Genomic DNA, 16298 nt, shown 5'->3' on the forward strand with positions numbered 1-16298 from the left:
TGTAAAAAGGAATGAAAACAAGAGTACAAGAAATGGGAATTTCCTTCAATGCACATGAGTAGTACAATATCACTTGAAGGTGGACTATGATCACTTAAACACATATTTTGTTAAGCCTAATGCAGTCACTACATTTTTTTAAAGAAGTATATTAAGCCAATATTAAAGACAAAACACAACCTTAAAAAATAAAACTTTGTCTTCAACTTTGTGTATCTGAAGGATGAAGCTCTCTCTCAATCAAGAGAGCCAAGTTCAAGTTCCTCTCATGCCACTCACTAGTTGTGTGACCTGGAACAGGTGAAGTCCCCTCCCCACCTATGAATCACAACTATACATCCTCAGAGAGGTCAATGGTAGAACAGCGTCTAGGAACACAGGGAGAAAGGCAGACATAGCCGCCAGGACCCTCCAACCCTTTGCTCAACTAACTCAAATACTGGGGGCCCCCTAGGAGGGCAGCAGTGAGCTGGCCTGGTGGGCCAACAAACTGGCAACAAAATGTAAAGTTGTTTCAACAAAATCAAAGGCCTGGATTCTGGGAGATCCAGGCTGCCTGAGTTCAAATTCTGCTCAGTCACTTATTAGGTTGGAGAGCCTATGCAATTGCCATAATTGTTTTTCATTTTAGTTTCCTCCTGTATATTATACAAAGCCCTGCTTCATAGAATTGTTACAAGGATTAAATATGTTAATATATGTAAAATGTTTGCAATGGGGCCTGATACACAGTAAGCATTCACAAAATATCATCTCAGTTATCAATATCATTATTTCAGAGAACCTGAACTGATTTTTTTTTTCCAGTAATGTCTCACACTTGACATTACAGATTTTGTTCTGAATGGGCAAAGGGTTCTGCTTATGCCAGGCTGAAGATCACACCCGAGCAGCACCATGTGCATGGGGTGGTAATCACTTCTTACATACTGACATGACAGGGTTGTCCAAAGTGGGCCTACCTGCACAGAGGAACATGGAATTAGGCCTGTGCTTCCAAAGGCAGCTCTGCTGCTCTACCTTCTTCCCCTATGTCTGATCATTGACCAGGGTTTGGAGACAGCCACCTCTCAGATGGCCACAGCCCTTCCTCCTTAGCTGCCTTTGGAATGCACATTGCCCAGTAATTGGTGGGTATTAGTATCAGCTGGGCTGGTGGACTAATAGAAACTGGGACATGAGGGATGCCTAAGTGGTTCAGTGTCTGTCTTTGGCTCAGGTCGTGATCCCGGGGTCCTGGGATCGATCCCCATATCGAGATCCTTGTGGGAAGCCTGCTTCTCCCTCTGCCTATGTCCCTGCTTCTCTGTGTGTGTGTGTGTGTGTCTCTCATGAATAAATAAATAAAATATTTAAGAAAAAAAAAGAAACTGGGACATGAAGTGTATATGAGACCCTTCAGTGGCCAATACAGAGGCTCTGTGTCTTACTAATGAGGGAGCAGGGACCTGGCTGGACCCCTCTGCCGCATATTCAGTGAGGGGCTCTTACCTGACCTGTAAGGCCAGACCCCAAGGCTCTGTGAACACCAGATAGGAATTCCTGGCAGACCTGTAGCTCTCATGGGAAGTCTTAAACCCAAGTCCCCAGTGTGAGGGAATCACTTCTCCCAGAGAAATGGCAGGGGCGGACCGTTTGCTGTCTCTGTGGAAAGCAGTCCCTTGCCTTCAGAGGCCACACATGGTCACCACAGGAGCTCAGGACTCAAGAGTCTCAGACCCATATTCCGATCCCAGATCTGCCACTTGGGCTGCTCCAGGCATCCCAACATATATATCACTGCTCTCCTTGCTCTGTCCTCAACACACAAATGGGATCCCCACAGGAGCCTGGCCTAGTGCCGACCACACAGGCATGATAGCCCCGTGACTCTTCTGCCCCACAGCATTTACTCTGGCACCACCAAAAAGAACACCAATGGCTCAGACAAGATGGCAGGCCACATTCCTGCAGTAAAGAAGTCCTTCTGAAAGTCAGGCCAGGGCAGGCGCTTCTCACTAGCATCCAGAGCAGCTGTAGTCACTGCACGGCTGAGCAGCGCATCGTGTGGCAAGCGTCTGGGAAGTGAGCCTAGCCAGGAGGATCTCACGAGAACTGGCATGCTGCCGGATGAGCTCACGTACTCACAAGCTGTTGGGCTTTGGGCCTAAAGAATCGCTAATTTGCTGGAATCCCAGTTGTGATTATTACAAAAACCATGGATTGGCTTAAGCAAATGGATATTTACTCCCAACATGCTAATACCTTCTTGATGCTGCCTAGTGAGGGAAGCTCTAATGCACCAGAGTGAGCAGGCAAGGCAGCAGATTGCACTAAGAATGCTGGGGGGCAAGATAGGGCAGTGCTGGGCTTCAGGGGGGTCTGCTGAGACCCCCAGTAGGTGGGGCCTCCGCTGAGACTCTTTAAAAACAACATGACAGCCACAGCCAAAAAGCAGGGCACACGTAAGCTGAGGGACCACAACTAGACCTCTCCCTTCGAGTCCCTCAGACATACACACGGGAACCCAGAACAGCCCGCCCTCTGAAAGGGTGGAGAACAAAAGCCAACATCAGCCCTGGGGCGCACCATTTCCTGGACAATCCCTTGTCCCAGGGGTGCCTGCGAGCACCTAAGGAGCCCTGAGGGAAGTGACATGGGTCTGGAAGCAGCGCCCCATGCAGGTCAGGCTGCTGGGTCAGAGCTCGAGGTGGGCTCAGAGCATACTGCGGTGCCCTGGCTGGAGCTGGGACCTCCTTACCACACCTGTGAAGCAAGACGGTAGGGGGTGTTTGCCAAGGATCCTGCCCACCCCTGAAAGAGGTGCACGTCTGGGAAACAGGGCACAAGCATGTCATTGCTAGTAAGAGCCCAGGGCTCTTCAATTCTTTCAGAGAGGGTTGGCACAAAGCTATTTAAAATCATACTAATTTTGAATACTAGGAAGCAACCCACACCAAGGTCTCACACCAAGAAGCAAGTTAGGTTAAAAGAAAACTAAATTCATTTCCACATCATTAGAGTGAGAGAGAGGAATGAAAACCTCTAAAGAATCATTCTGTCAGTGGGCAGAGGATGCCCCAGGGCAAGGAAGGCCCAAACCACTCTGAACGTGTCCCGCCTGCCTCCTGGCCAACCAGACTGAGATTGAGCACAGACTCGTACCACCTTGCACAGCATAAATGCTCACAGCACGCCCTGATAAGGGGGGGGGTGGTGCAGTTCCAGCTTAGAGAACACGCAGCTTCCCTCCGGGCCTGGCTATAGTCTTACCTTTTCCTCAAAGCAGTCTATGGGTGTCACATTCCTTCTCTGGGACGTTGTGGGCCAAGGGTCCAAATGAGCGGACATACGGCTGTGTCTAATTGTACGCTAATAGCCTGGGGTGCTGCCTTCACTTCCGATGGCACCGTGGGACACCCCCAGGCTGCTGGCCTGTGCTGCTGCTCAGAAAAGAACCAGGTGGGTCTGCCAGTGTTCTGCAGGCAAAGGCTGCCAAGTCTGGAGGCAGCGGCCCTCCCTTCTCTCACCTGCCTGCTGGAGCAGAGCCAGAAGGGATGAGCAGAACTGGCTGCCTTCCTGCCTCTGCCACCACCTAGAGGTTCTGCAAATTGGCCTGGGCTGGCGGTTCTCCTGGCCTCCTGGTCCTGGGGCAGTGCAGGAGACAACGGTAAAGCTCTTCCGCATAGGAGAGCCAGACTCACTGAAAAGCCAGGCCTCTTACAGGACTGGGTGGAGAGAGCCTTCCAGAGAAGCATGTACCTAAATGGGACTCCAGGGACTGACCACAGCCCAGACTCCTGATTTCCTTAAGGAGCTGCCTGGAAATCAACAGGAAAGACACACTCACTAGTGGACAGGCTGTACAGGCTGGCTCTGCTCTTCTTCAGAATGTTCTTTTAAAAGTCTGCCCACACAAAATCTGTTCACACTAATTAATATTTGTGGCAAAATTATAAATATTTCATTCCCTTACTGTTAATCACTGGAATGTTTCACATCTATGCCTCTAGGCCACCCCAGCCCCGCCCCTGAATCCTTAGAGGGATGTTCATCTGCCAGCCAACTGCTGACGACACCCTCCACTTCTAAGGTGGGGCCTGGAGGGCCAACTGCAAAGGAACGACAGCTGGGGACACAGAGGGAAAGGGATCTGGCTTGGTGACAGAAAGGCTGTCCATTTCATGGAGTATGACAGCAGGCTGTATTCTGAGGATTTTTCTGGTTCAGGTTTGACTCCCTTCAAAGCCCTTGAACATTCTCAGGATTTCCAGGTCAACCTAAAAGAGCTCTTTGATTACAAGACACAAGTTTCCTGGTACATTTTCTCCACCTGCTCCAGCAGTTAAGACTAGAAACAGCTCACAACCATTTATTCCATCAGTTCAGTCCAATGAAAGTCTGAGGGAAAAGGCGTGGTACCATCAAAATCCGTGACAACTCTGACTAGTGAGCCCTGAAAACATCACAAATGCTCTGCCAACTAGAAAGCAACAGGTTTCTAAGAACAGTAAACTTGGGTGGAATTGATCTTTTGACAAATCTCTCAACCGGACGAATTCTGCCCCAGTGGGCCCTGATGATCAGCAGGAAAAAACACACCCACCGGAAGCCAGGCTAACTGTGTGGGGGAGGCACCCTCTGGCAGGCTGAGAAGCCTGGACAGATGCCCAAAAGAGATACCAGATACACGAGGACCCCTGATAAAAAGGCAGATACACAGAAGATGCAGGCAGGTGCTCAGAGTATTGCTGTGGCCAATGCGCAGACAGCAGCACCACTCCTCTGGCCCCCCAGTGCTCAGAGCTGGGACAAGACTTGGACTCATGTGCACCACTCACTGTGTGATCCTCACCATGCATCGTTCTGTCACACTGTACCTAGAGCAAAGAGCCCTTGTGCCCCATCTCAGACCCAGCTGGTTTCCCAAGCTCTCTCACTGCAAGGTCTCTCCTCCTCCCACCCCAATTGCTTCAGTATCCAAATGCAGTAGGGCTCTCCAACCTCCATGTCCTTGCCCCCACTGTCCCTCACCTGAAATGGCCCTGCAGGCCTATCTGTACGGCTACCTCTTCCAGGAAGTCCTCCCAACCCACCAGGGCCCTGGCTAGCTTACGGCACTACCTCTTGGCACCAACCACTGTCCCAAGATACCGCCTAGGGACACGCAGATTCAATCAGGCAGCAGGGATCAGGGTGCCCTCCTCCTGGCTTTCCTCATGGGGTTCCCTTCTATGTCAAGCAGGCACTCAACATATGCCATTACCAGCTACAGCCTGGAGAGGTTCCTTGGAGAGTAAGAATGGAGGAGAAGAGAACAAAGGTGACTGGCTCTGCCCTCGGACAGCCTCCCTTCCTGCCACATCAGTCCCCACCCTGCAGGAGCACATGCAGGGGCACCTAAGCTCCACTACAAGTCTCTCCCCCATTGAAACATCTGTTTATGGAATGTAGCTTGCTTACTGTAAGCTGACTTCTCCTTCGCCCTGGGAAGGGAGGCTGGTGAGGGCTGATGCCATATGTAGACCCCCGCCTCAAGCCTGGACACTGTGGCCTGCGCACACAGGACCCACCTCAGAGTGTCTTGGCTATTGTGCACGATGTGCATTTTGACACATTTGTCCTTGGGAAGATAGCTTGGTATCTTAGAGTCTGTCGCCTTTGTTAATTTTTTAAAGCCAGAAAGAGCAAAGCAATGGAAATACAGGACTAAGCCACCCCACCAGGCAGACGGGCAGTGGGAGGAGGCCACCACTGCATCTGGCCAGAACTGAGAACATGGGCTGTGGGCAGAAGCCAAGCACATCGAACACACACTCTCCAAATCACAGGACCAGCAGATATGGAGGAGCTCCTGATCACGGGGAGCAGGGAGCCGGACTGAGGACTAAGCATGCGGTCTGCGCTGTCCCCTGAAGCGAGCCGTGACAGTGCAAGCAGAAAGACAAAGCCTGGAGAACAGAGTGTGGTCAGGGTTAGGGGCAGCACGGGCAATATTGGTGGAGGTAGTGTGGGTGAGCAGGCGAGGATGAGCACAAATGGGACACGACACAAACGGTGACAGCATGGCAAGTGAGGACAAACGGTCACATGGGAGCTTGCATAGGGCACCCTGGCTTCCCATATGGCCCACACCCTACAGCCTGGGGCTAAGGTCAGACTCTGTTTATGTTATTGATGGGGCCAAATGGGCATCCTGCAACTCTGAATACCAGCCTCCATGGCTCCCACTCTTCTGACCCTCATGTTCTCTCTTCCCACCTTCATAGTAAACACTGACACCCCCTAGACCTTGGCTAAGCTTTGCCTCCTCAGGAAGGCCTCCCACCCACCAAGGCCAGGCCAGGTCTCCTGGGGGTGGTTTCAGTTGCACTCTGACCCTTAGCTGATTCACAGCTTCACACTGCCTTCCCCAAGAACCTGCAGCAGGAACCAGGATTGTTCCAGGCACCCAGCACAATGCTGATGGGCACTAGATAGGCATGGCCACAGGCTGGCTGAAGAACCCCATAGAAGGCTCAGCCTCAGACAGACCATAGGGCACTTAGCTGGGGTGGAGTCAAGGGAAAGTTGGGCTCCAAGAGTCTCAGGTGACATGGAGCATGGCAGGTAGATAGCAAGGGTCTTGGCTGTCCAACAGAGTCACTATGTACACATCCTGAAGGCTGGCTAAGCCGGGCCAAGTTATAGACCAAGGCATCCTGTAACAACCCGCTCCCTGAGCCCTGCTACCAACAAACCTTCAACAAACAAAGCAGGGAAATGCCTGCAGATCCAGTCTCCATCAGGTCAGCAAATACGGGACCTTCCCAGTGTTAGCCTTCTCTGGCCTGGGGTGGAAGGAGACTTAGACCTCAACTTTCCCTTGACTCCACCCCAGCTAAGCGGGCAGAGCACCTAGATGAGCACCCAATTGCCCTCAGCTCAGCTTCCTCCCAGGGAAACAGGACACGTGGCCAAGCCTGCAGGGCAACTGTGAGGCTAGGACCACGGGCACCTCGCCGGGGGACCAGCCCAGAGCAAGCACACACTGCCATGTGGTAGGGCCCAGTTACTCACACACGCTCACATACTCCATGCTGGGAAGGGGTACAGAATTTGTTCAGAAATCTCATTATGCTATGTTTGAACATGTTAAACAGCAATCATTGGGAACTCCTTAAAGGTCATAATGTACTCCCTATGTGATTTCCTCTTCCTGGTTAGGAAGTGTTAATGCTAAAGATTTCAGGACTTTGGACAAGTCCCAAGATGGAAGGGAGAAATAAGACAGGCAGGGCTGCCAATAGTGGCAGCCTTGACTACTAAGTTCGTTCTCTATCTCAGTGTCTCAACTTGGCCAAAGGGCCCCTCTTCAGGTCAGCTGTGGGTACCCTCCCAGCCATGCTGAGAAGGGCTGGCTTTCACGTCTGAGTCGGTGGAGTCTCCAAGAAACCCGAGGGCCAGTTCTACGGGTTTTTAGCCAGGCCTGTGGACAGGCTGTAGGGAGCTTTCAATGCTAGTGCAGGATGGCACATGGGTGCAAGTGGGGCCAGTCCGGAGAATAAATCTGGGCCCTACTAAGAAGCCTACTATCAAATGTTGAATATCTACATAAAATGTAAAGGTATTTTTCTAAATCTCTCCTAAAAATGTACACCAAATAAGAACTGACCCTAGCTGATTTCTGATTTTGAAACAGAGATATACAAAACTAGAAGGGCAGCTCGAATGTGGGGTATCCTAGCCACACCGAAGGGGAAATCCTAATGCCTGTCTCCCTGTCTACCTGGTAACAAGTTAGCCTCTGACAGGATCCAGGGTGCAGAAAACAGGCCCAGGCCTACTCCCAAGGCTGTTGCTCCCAAGGACCCTGCTGGCCCCTCTTTTGAGGTCACACCACCGGCCTGAGAGAGACTGGGTGCAAACCAAGGATGACTGGCCTCAGACCTAGGCTTCTCTCACTGTGCCATGCTGCATGGCCCTTGTGCCAACTCTGATGACCTGGGGCTGAATGCATCTAGGATGTAGCTACAATGTGGGAGCACATTCCTTTAAACCCACAAGAAAAACATTACTCCCATTCTCCAGGTGAGGAAACAGGCTCGGAGTGAAGTCCCTTCCCCAAAGTGGCCAAGTCAGGTAGCAGTAGGGCTGGGATGGCAATGCAGATCCCCCTGACTCCAAGGCCTGCTCTGCCCTGGCCTCCCTATCTGGCCTTGAGTGAGTTCCCGACCTGCTTCCCTTGGTCAGTACGAGTTAGAAGCACCCATCAGCCTTCCTGTAGAAGGGCTCAGCTATGCCTAGAGTGAGGACTAATGCCCTGTCCTGCCCCAAGGGAGGCTGGTCTCAAGCTGAGGAGTTGTATGGAAAGTGTAAGGCCACACATTCTCCTCCCAGGGCTAGTGGCCCTGGCTGGGTCACAGGAGGCAGGAACAGAGATGGGCAGTACAGGCCTTGAGGCTACCAGCATATCCCCTGATACCAGCAATCTGCTACTTCTCCAAAGCCAGGGCCCTTCCCTACAAGCTAGTATAACAGCTAAAACGGCCACATTTTAAGGGCATGGCTATTTTAGGGCCCAAACATTTTCCTATTGTAGACACTGCTTTCTTTCTGAGGTGAGGAGGGCAGGAGTTCTGAAAGTGCTATGTAGCCAGGCCTGTATGCACAGCACAGCATGGCCAGTGCAGAGCTTCCTGGCACACTGGGCCGGGACTGGGTGAAAGCGGACCGTGGCTCCACATCACTGACAGAAATCACTTTGAAAAAAAATTTTTTTACAATCATTGAAAAATGTACAACCATTAAAATTCTATTTGAGCCCATATGTGTGGCTCCCCCTGCAAACTTCTAGAGCAAACAACCATTATGTTGGCACTTAGGACATGTCACACAGTGCCTGCCCCCAACACTCTGCTTCCCTACAACTCCACGTACATGTGTGTGCGTCAGCATGGGACAGCTGGACAGTAGGGCCAGGCAGCATCATGGCCCCTTCCTGCCTCCCTTTCTCTCTGCTACCAGAGTATGCCTACACCAGGAAAGCCAATTCCAGCTCTAGGGGCTCCTGCTACCCAAGTTCAGCTTGAACCTGCAGGGCTGGAAGGGGTGCCAGTCACAGGCCTGTGGACAGCCACGAGCAGCATCCCTTTCTCATAAAAGCTGGTATGATATTAAATCCTCACAGGAGTACCTGGCAAAAATGGATTTGTAAAGCAGAGACTGATATCCAGTATGTTTTCTCAATATTTTCAAGAGTAAAATGTTGGGACCAGGGAATTTTCCTATTGAACTCGGGTTAAGTAAGAAGGGGAAGGACCTTGCTTCAGGAAGTGTGCAGGACTGAATCCACTCTCTGGGGCACAGGGAGGTGATGCAGTCATGCAGCAGCACACACTCAGTTCCACGTCTCTCCACACAGTCCCTGTAGGTCAAGCAAATTCCAGAAGAGGGCACTACAAGTCTCCTCTCCTCTCAGATCACCAAATCCGGGACCCAGAGAGGCCCAGAGGGGGACTTCGTGCCTAGCTTCCTTCAGTGCTTCCCTAAATCTGCTTTCACACCCCTCTCACTCACAACACGGCACACTTCAGGAACCCATGCAATGGGCGAGGGGTGTCCTATGCCCTGGAGAAGGCAGAGCAAGGCCTATTTCCCCCACAGCCTGATGCAATCAGTGACCTGGGAGTGAGGGCCTGCGTGTCTATCGGCATTGTCACTGCCTCCCCAGGGCCGCACTTTAACGCCCTCTCAGTCCACCGATTTTGCTCATTTCAGCAAAGACTTTATCACAGCTTATCACTTTAAAGGTGAGGAGAACATGAAGAAATCAAGCTACGAGGTCAGCATGCGAGCCTCCTAATGTTAGTAAGAAATGTGGTTCAAAGGTCGCCACCTGCCCTATCCCATGTGGGACGGCCTCATACACAGTCCCAGCTGATTCCCACACCCCACTGTCTGGACTCCCAGGGGTGAGAGACTCAGGCTTCCCACGGCTGTCAGAAAGACATGCCGTAATAATGCAGGCACAATGCCAGCATCACCGGGCTGACTGCACGAAGGCCACTCAAGGCAGCCTGCAGATCCCAACAGCTAGTACACAGAGTCTTCCAAGTTCCCCTCAACATCCCCATTCTTCAGGTGGGAAGATGTAGGCTCACAAAGGCAAGATGCCTTAGCCTGCCCTGCCCCTTCCCAGCCCCCAGGTGGGCTAGCTGGCAGGTGGCGACCCTGAGCATGTTTCGGAAGCACAGAATCACCGTGAGGCCATGAGGTTAATGAACAGCCGCAACATTGCCCGTGTCACCCCAGACCCACCCCCTCACCAAAACAAAGCAAATCATCACCCGAAGCACCCTCCCCCGTGATTGGCGTGCCGCCCTGGGCTGGCAGTAGGGAGAACAGGGACTGTACCGTCCGGCGTCGCCTGCTGGTGGGGTTTTTTACATTTGACGTAATCGTGGTCAATCGGAGTAGCTGTGTAAGGTGGGGATGTCAGACCTGGGCCAGAGGAGGAGGGGAGGGAGGCTCCGGGGCCCGGCAGTGTCCCAGCTGAAGAGTGGGAGTCCTCATCCACCAGGCAGGCCTTCTCTCTGTGGGAAGATGGGTGGAGTGCAGGTTAGAATCTCTACTTCCCACCGAAATAGGACATGTGCTGCTCTGAAACAGTGCCCTTCCTGACCGCTGAACCCTTCCTGACCTGCCACCTTCAAGGGCCTCCTCTGCCCTCCTAGGTTCCACTGCTCCCACACACCTCAAGTGACCTAACCCCCTGGCTGGTGGTCCAAGGTGCTGAAGGAGCTGCTCCCATGGTACCCACTTGGGCTCCAGCCCTTAAGTGGCCACTGTTCAACCATCTCAGGCCTCAAGCCCTAGGGAGACTGCAGGGTAGCTGACAAGCCCTTCCTCAGAGGAACCCATCCTAATCCCCCTCCATGCCAAGTCAGTACCTTCCACGTGATGCCTGACAGATTTAATCCCCAACAAAATGCAGATAGAGAAAACGTCTGGATTTACTGCAAAGTCCCACGTGTACAAGGATACCTGCTACAACACTGTTGAGTAAAAAAGTGAAATACCTGAAATGTTCCATCAAAATGGCTGTAGAAAACATGACGCACCCATGCTATGGAATAATACATACCCACAGACTGAATGGCATGAATGGGATACTATCTCTATGGATGAGGTCTTATCAGGGGAAAAGTAAACTAGAATAGCACCTTCAGTAGTCCGTTTTTATGATATTAAAAAAAAAAAGAAACCTCTACAATTGTACATGTAAATGTTAAATGTGTGTAAATGCACAGATAATTATTTGAGAAAATAAACTATAGATAGTGACTAATTCTGGGGAGGAAAGTGAATTTGTCACATTTTAAGCCCATATATTTATATATTGCCAGAATTTTCTCTAACTAAAATATATATTTATGCATTATCTGTATAATTCAATTTTTTAAAAGACTTTACTTATTTATTTGAGAGTGAGCAAGAGACAGAGCATGTGCATGAGTAGGGGGAGGGACAGAGGGAGAAGGACAAGACTACCCTGCTGAGCAGGGAGCCCAACGTGGGGCTCAATCCCAGGACTATAGGATCATGACCTAAGCGGAAGGCGGACACTTCCAACTAAGCCACCCAGGCGCCCCTATATTTTAATAATTTTTAAAGAAGATTTATTTGAGAGAAAGAGGGAGAGTGAGTTTGTGCATGAGCAGGGGGAGGGGCAGAGGGAAAAGGAGACAGTGAATCCCAAACAGACTCCCCACTGAGCACAGAGCCCAATGTAGAGCTCAATTCCATGACCCTGAGATGGTAACCTGAGCTGAAATCGAACTAGACACTTACTCAACTAAGCTACCCAGGCACCCCAATAATTTTTTTAAGAGTTATGATCAATAAAAGAGAACATCATTGTACCTTGGGGGCCCTCTGCAACTAAAAGGTACACACCTATAATTCCTAGGACACACCATATCCGCTTGGGTGACATGCTACATGCATGCTCATCTCTCCCATAAGACAATGGGCCTCAAGGATACAGTCTGGGCGCAGGTCTCTCCGGCACCTGGCTGAGCCCTGCACAGTGCCCAGCCAGGTATGGGTACAGAGATGGGGCAAGCTGAGCTGAAGCTCCAAGATGTGGACACCAGAGCAAAAGAAGTCTGGGCCACAATCAAGGGGAGGACCCTTGGGGGACCACACCATGGCACTAGCATCCCCATGGTCTCTGGCACCACAAGAAGAACCTCTGATGCTCTGCTTCTTGGGAGAATAGGCAGCAGACAGGCCCTAACAAGTCCCCACTCTTGGGAGAGGCCCTGGAAAAGGACCCAGAGTAAATGCTGTGGGGCAGGATGGGTCACCGGGCTATCACGCCTGTGTGGTGGGCACTAGGCCAGGCCCTATGCAGAACACTACAGGAAAGGAGTTTTCACGTTGCTCTGAGTCTGCAATGTGAAAACTCCTTTCCTATAATGTTCTGCGTAGGGCAGAGCTGTGCCCCAATGGGAACAGGGAAGGAGTTGGCTTCTCCCTAGGACCTGCCCCTGAGGATGGGGTGGCACCGAGCATGAATCCAGCATGAGGTTACCTAGGATTGCACACTCAGCCTCTCCTTCTCAGTTTCAACAGAAATATCTCTGTCTGGCAACCAGGAGTCTCCAGGTGAGTTCCAGAGGCTTAATGAGCTCTGGTTTACTTAGCAGCAATCCCTGGAATGTCATCTTGCTGTAAATGAAAAATCGAGGTACCTATGGCATAAGGGGCTGGGTGAAAGCGTGCTACTCACTTCTCTGAAGCTTTGGGTGTATTCTTCTCCTCGCCCCTGGCAAAGGGTCCTTCTGCAGCCTCCTTCATGAAGTTGACCAGGACCTCTGCACTGACCCCAGAGTCGGGCTTCCCCAGGAGCTTTAGGATGGAAGCATGGAGCCGGAAGTACACCTAGGAGAATGATACTCGGATATGAGCAGCCCTCTCAGTTGCTAAGGTTCACTCCACAGGCCAGTCAGCTACGTTGGAAAAGGGCCCCTGACCAAGGAGACAGGCTGCCACATGCTGCCTTTTTCATTTGCTTTTAAACCAGCCAACCTATAAGTCATTCAAAGCAAGTTCCACCATTAAAATGGACAGGAATTCTCAGCGTCCTAGCTTAAATGTTTAGCCAGTAATGCAACCAAGTGGTGGTAAGATGACAAGAGTAAAAACCCTCAGCCCCATTCACTGGGCACCTCCTCCTACCACAGCCCCTGCCACCCTCTGTGGCCCCCTCCCTCAGCACCCATAAAAAGGAAGCCTCCACACCTGTCTCCCACTGCACCGCAGACTCCCTGAGGTGAAAAACAGCTGACTTCTGTTTGTGTGCGTGCTGTTGGGCCAGCCAGGTACTGCAGGCCTGGAGGAGCTTGCCCAGTGGCTACAGGACAGGTAGGAGGCATGCCATATTCTTTGAAGCCTGTGCTTTTCTTCATTTCCTTGAGTCCTCACCACAATCCTCCATTTACAAATGTGTGAGTAAGTTGCCCAAAGCACCAGAGCCGGGAAAGCCCAGGGCCAGGTTAAACTCAGGTCTGCCCTGCCCTCTACTGCCCCCAACTGAACACCACATCACACATAGGCACCTCTGTAGTGACTCAGCCTCACCTTCGCACTCTCACGTGGGTACAATGGAGGCTCCTGCCTGTGGCACAGACTCCCACAGATGGCACAGGATGTCACGAGGGCTGAGAACGCCTGTGGCTGTAGACCCTGATTAACCAGCCAACTCTCAAGAGACATTGCCAACGACCTACCCACGTGAGATGCCAGGTGGTCTGGCCTAGGCAGCACTCTGAAGGGGGCATCCTGGACAGAGGGGACCACCACCCAGAGCCATTCCACCTCTAGCTTGCCTGTGGCCCCCAGAATAATTAGCTCAGCAAGTCCATTCTCAGCCACAGAAAACTGATGCCCCCACGCACATCCAGGTGGCTTTGCCTAAAGGAACACAGTGTTCAACTGGCAAGGTTTTAACCAAGTGACAGGTTCAGCATTTGGACTGAAGGTTCAACAGCAGAGGTGAATTTTCACCAGGGCAGAGTTAAAGTCTTAAGAGAAATATCATTTTTAAAACAAGATATCCATATGTTGCAGCTGACTCCTATTCTCCTGAGAGCCAGCATGGTGTACTAGGCCTCAGTTCCTTACCTGGAAGTCCCTGGGCCCCATAGGGACACCATCTTGCCTGCTTATTGGTTCCGTCAGACAGCAGCAGAAGCCAAAAGTCAAAGAAACACCGCGGAGGAAAAAGAGAGTTGTCGTTTTCCTGAGGGCTGGACTACCTCCCTGCCCACAGCTTCGGTGCTATCAGAGGTGCTGCATGGGCCCCAACCCCTCTTCTCTTCTGCTGCTAACTTAGGGAAAGGCACACCAGCCCTCTGGGCCTCAGCCTTCTCAGCCCCAAAGTGGAAATCCCTCCAGGGATAGGCCTGTGAGCCTGAGTGGAAAGCATGAAAGAGCTGTGATGGGAAGGAAGGACCTGGGTAGGGAATGACAGCAACCTGGAAGCTGTGCTTCCACATTTTACCATGAACCCTATGAATATGGCCCCCAGACAGCTGCTGCCAACCACTCAGTGTGAATTCATTTTTCAAAGGAGAATTTATAAAAATGAGCCTTTTTTGCTTGTTCACACAATTACCAAATATTAAAAAGAGGGAAAACATGGTTGAGGGAAAACAGACATGCTCATAGATCAGTATAAACTTTCAGGGCAACAAGAAGCTGTGGATGCGACGTTAAATGACCCTTGGTAATACTACAGTAAGTGCTCCCTGATATGTATACAGGGCAAGGCCCTGTCCGCACCCACTCAGGGAGAAGCGGAAAAGAAGGCCAAACCCATGAAGAAGGGATTGGGCAAATAAGTGGACATCCAGCCAGACCAGAGGGCCCAGAGGCAGGGAAGGAAGCCCACAATGTCTTCCACTACATCTTGTCCAGTGAAAAATGCCAGTTGCAAAGTAAGAAGATGTTACTATGTATCTATATATTAATAGGGGGAAAATCTAGAAAGACAAGGACATGCCCAAACTGTTAACATGGGGCTAGGATCACTGGGGACTTCAGTTTTTCATTTTAAATACTTCTGAATGTTTGACTCTTATGTTTGATTTTTTTATCCATGAATATGTGTTAATTTTCAGGAAAAACAAACAAACACATCAAGGCAGATAAGGCATAATAAGCAGATTCTGCCCCAAACTCCAAGAAGCTTGCTGGTCGCAAGCTGGGCACAAAAGAACAAAGCGAATGTGCTCAGGAAACAGTGAGGCCTGGGCTGGGCCAGGCTCATGTGGATCCTCACCCGTGTGTGTGCTCAGTTTCTTCCCTATAGAACGTGCCAGCCACAGCCTCCCAGCCTGCCTTCCACCACCGCCCTGAGCATCGAGAACAGTATGTGTGAAGTGCCCCAGAAATCATAAATGCAAATCCAAGCACTATACAACTGCTCTTCTCTTGAGGAGCACTGCCAGACCCCAGATCTGAGGCCAAGAGAACAGACTACTCCCCTAGCCCTGTCCTGCCAAGCTGGGAGCTCCAGGCACAGCCTGTGGCCTCGCAGGGAACAAAGGTACCAGGAGACACTGTGCCGCATCGATGTCATCACCAAGTCAGGTTCAAGGACCCTGCATGTGCTGAGGAGGAAAGGTAATTTTACTCTTGGAGAGACAAACAAAACAGTCACTCTCCCAGAAAGGATGGTAAGCACCCTTTAGAAGAGAGAGGAAAGGCTGCTTTAATTTCACTACACACAAAGCTGCTGAACACAGAGAAGTTTCCAACAGGTTGTGTGGGAGCCACTGGGACCTCATGCCCCATCCCCAGGGAGACAGAGAGCCTGGCCCGCTCCTGCCCTGCTTCCCTGCCCAAGGCCAGCATGGTGTCACCTCCAGGGCCTCCATGGCCAGCTCAGGTGGATTGTGGTAGTGGATCTTCTTGGGGTAGCGGGCAGCCTCCTCGTGCAGGTAGTGGCCAGCCTGTCTGTAGTGCAGCAGGTAAACAGCAGGTGGCTGCTGCTGCTTCTCGGCGACCTTGCCCAGCATGTAGTGGATAAGCCACTCCTCCTCATCACCATCACCCTCGCAGCGGGCCGCAGACGTAAAACAGTGCCTGGCTGTCTCCAGCATGCTGTCGCGCCGGCCTTCCATCTGGAATGAGACCATGAGACCAGACTGAGTTCAGGCCCTGGGCCTGAACCTACAGGGTTCAGCTATCACCTGCCTTATCCTGAGGGAAGCCCTGCTGCCTTCTTTGTAAGTTTATAATCCTCCTAACAACCCTGACACACAGATGTT

General features: G+C 51.3%; 1 protein-coding gene across 6 annotated transcripts in view; it reads right to left on the bottom strand.

Moving 5' to 3' along the window:
* The window catches only part of CABIN1 (calcineurin binding protein 1), a 152173-nt gene that overhangs the window by 70845 nt on the left and 65030 nt on the right, over positions 1–16298 (bottom strand). For all 6 annotated transcript variants that reach the window (XM_077874520.1, XM_077874521.1, XM_077874523.1 and 3 more), the window contains 3 exons: positions 15891–16151; positions 12755–12906; positions 10375–10553 (listed from right to left, as the gene is read on the bottom strand). In XM_077874520.1, coding sequence (XP_077730646.1) covers positions 10375–10553; positions 12755–12906; positions 15891–16151 — 592 coding nt within the window. The remainder of the gene's footprint in view (positions 1–10374; positions 10554–12754; positions 12907–15890; positions 16152–16298) is intronic.

This window comes from Canis aureus, chromosome 27, assembly GCF_053574225.1.
Source record: "Canis aureus isolate CA01 chromosome 27, VMU_Caureus_v.1.0, whole genome shotgun sequence".
Taxonomy (NCBI): domain Eukaryota; kingdom Metazoa; phylum Chordata; class Mammalia; order Carnivora; family Canidae; genus Canis; species Canis aureus.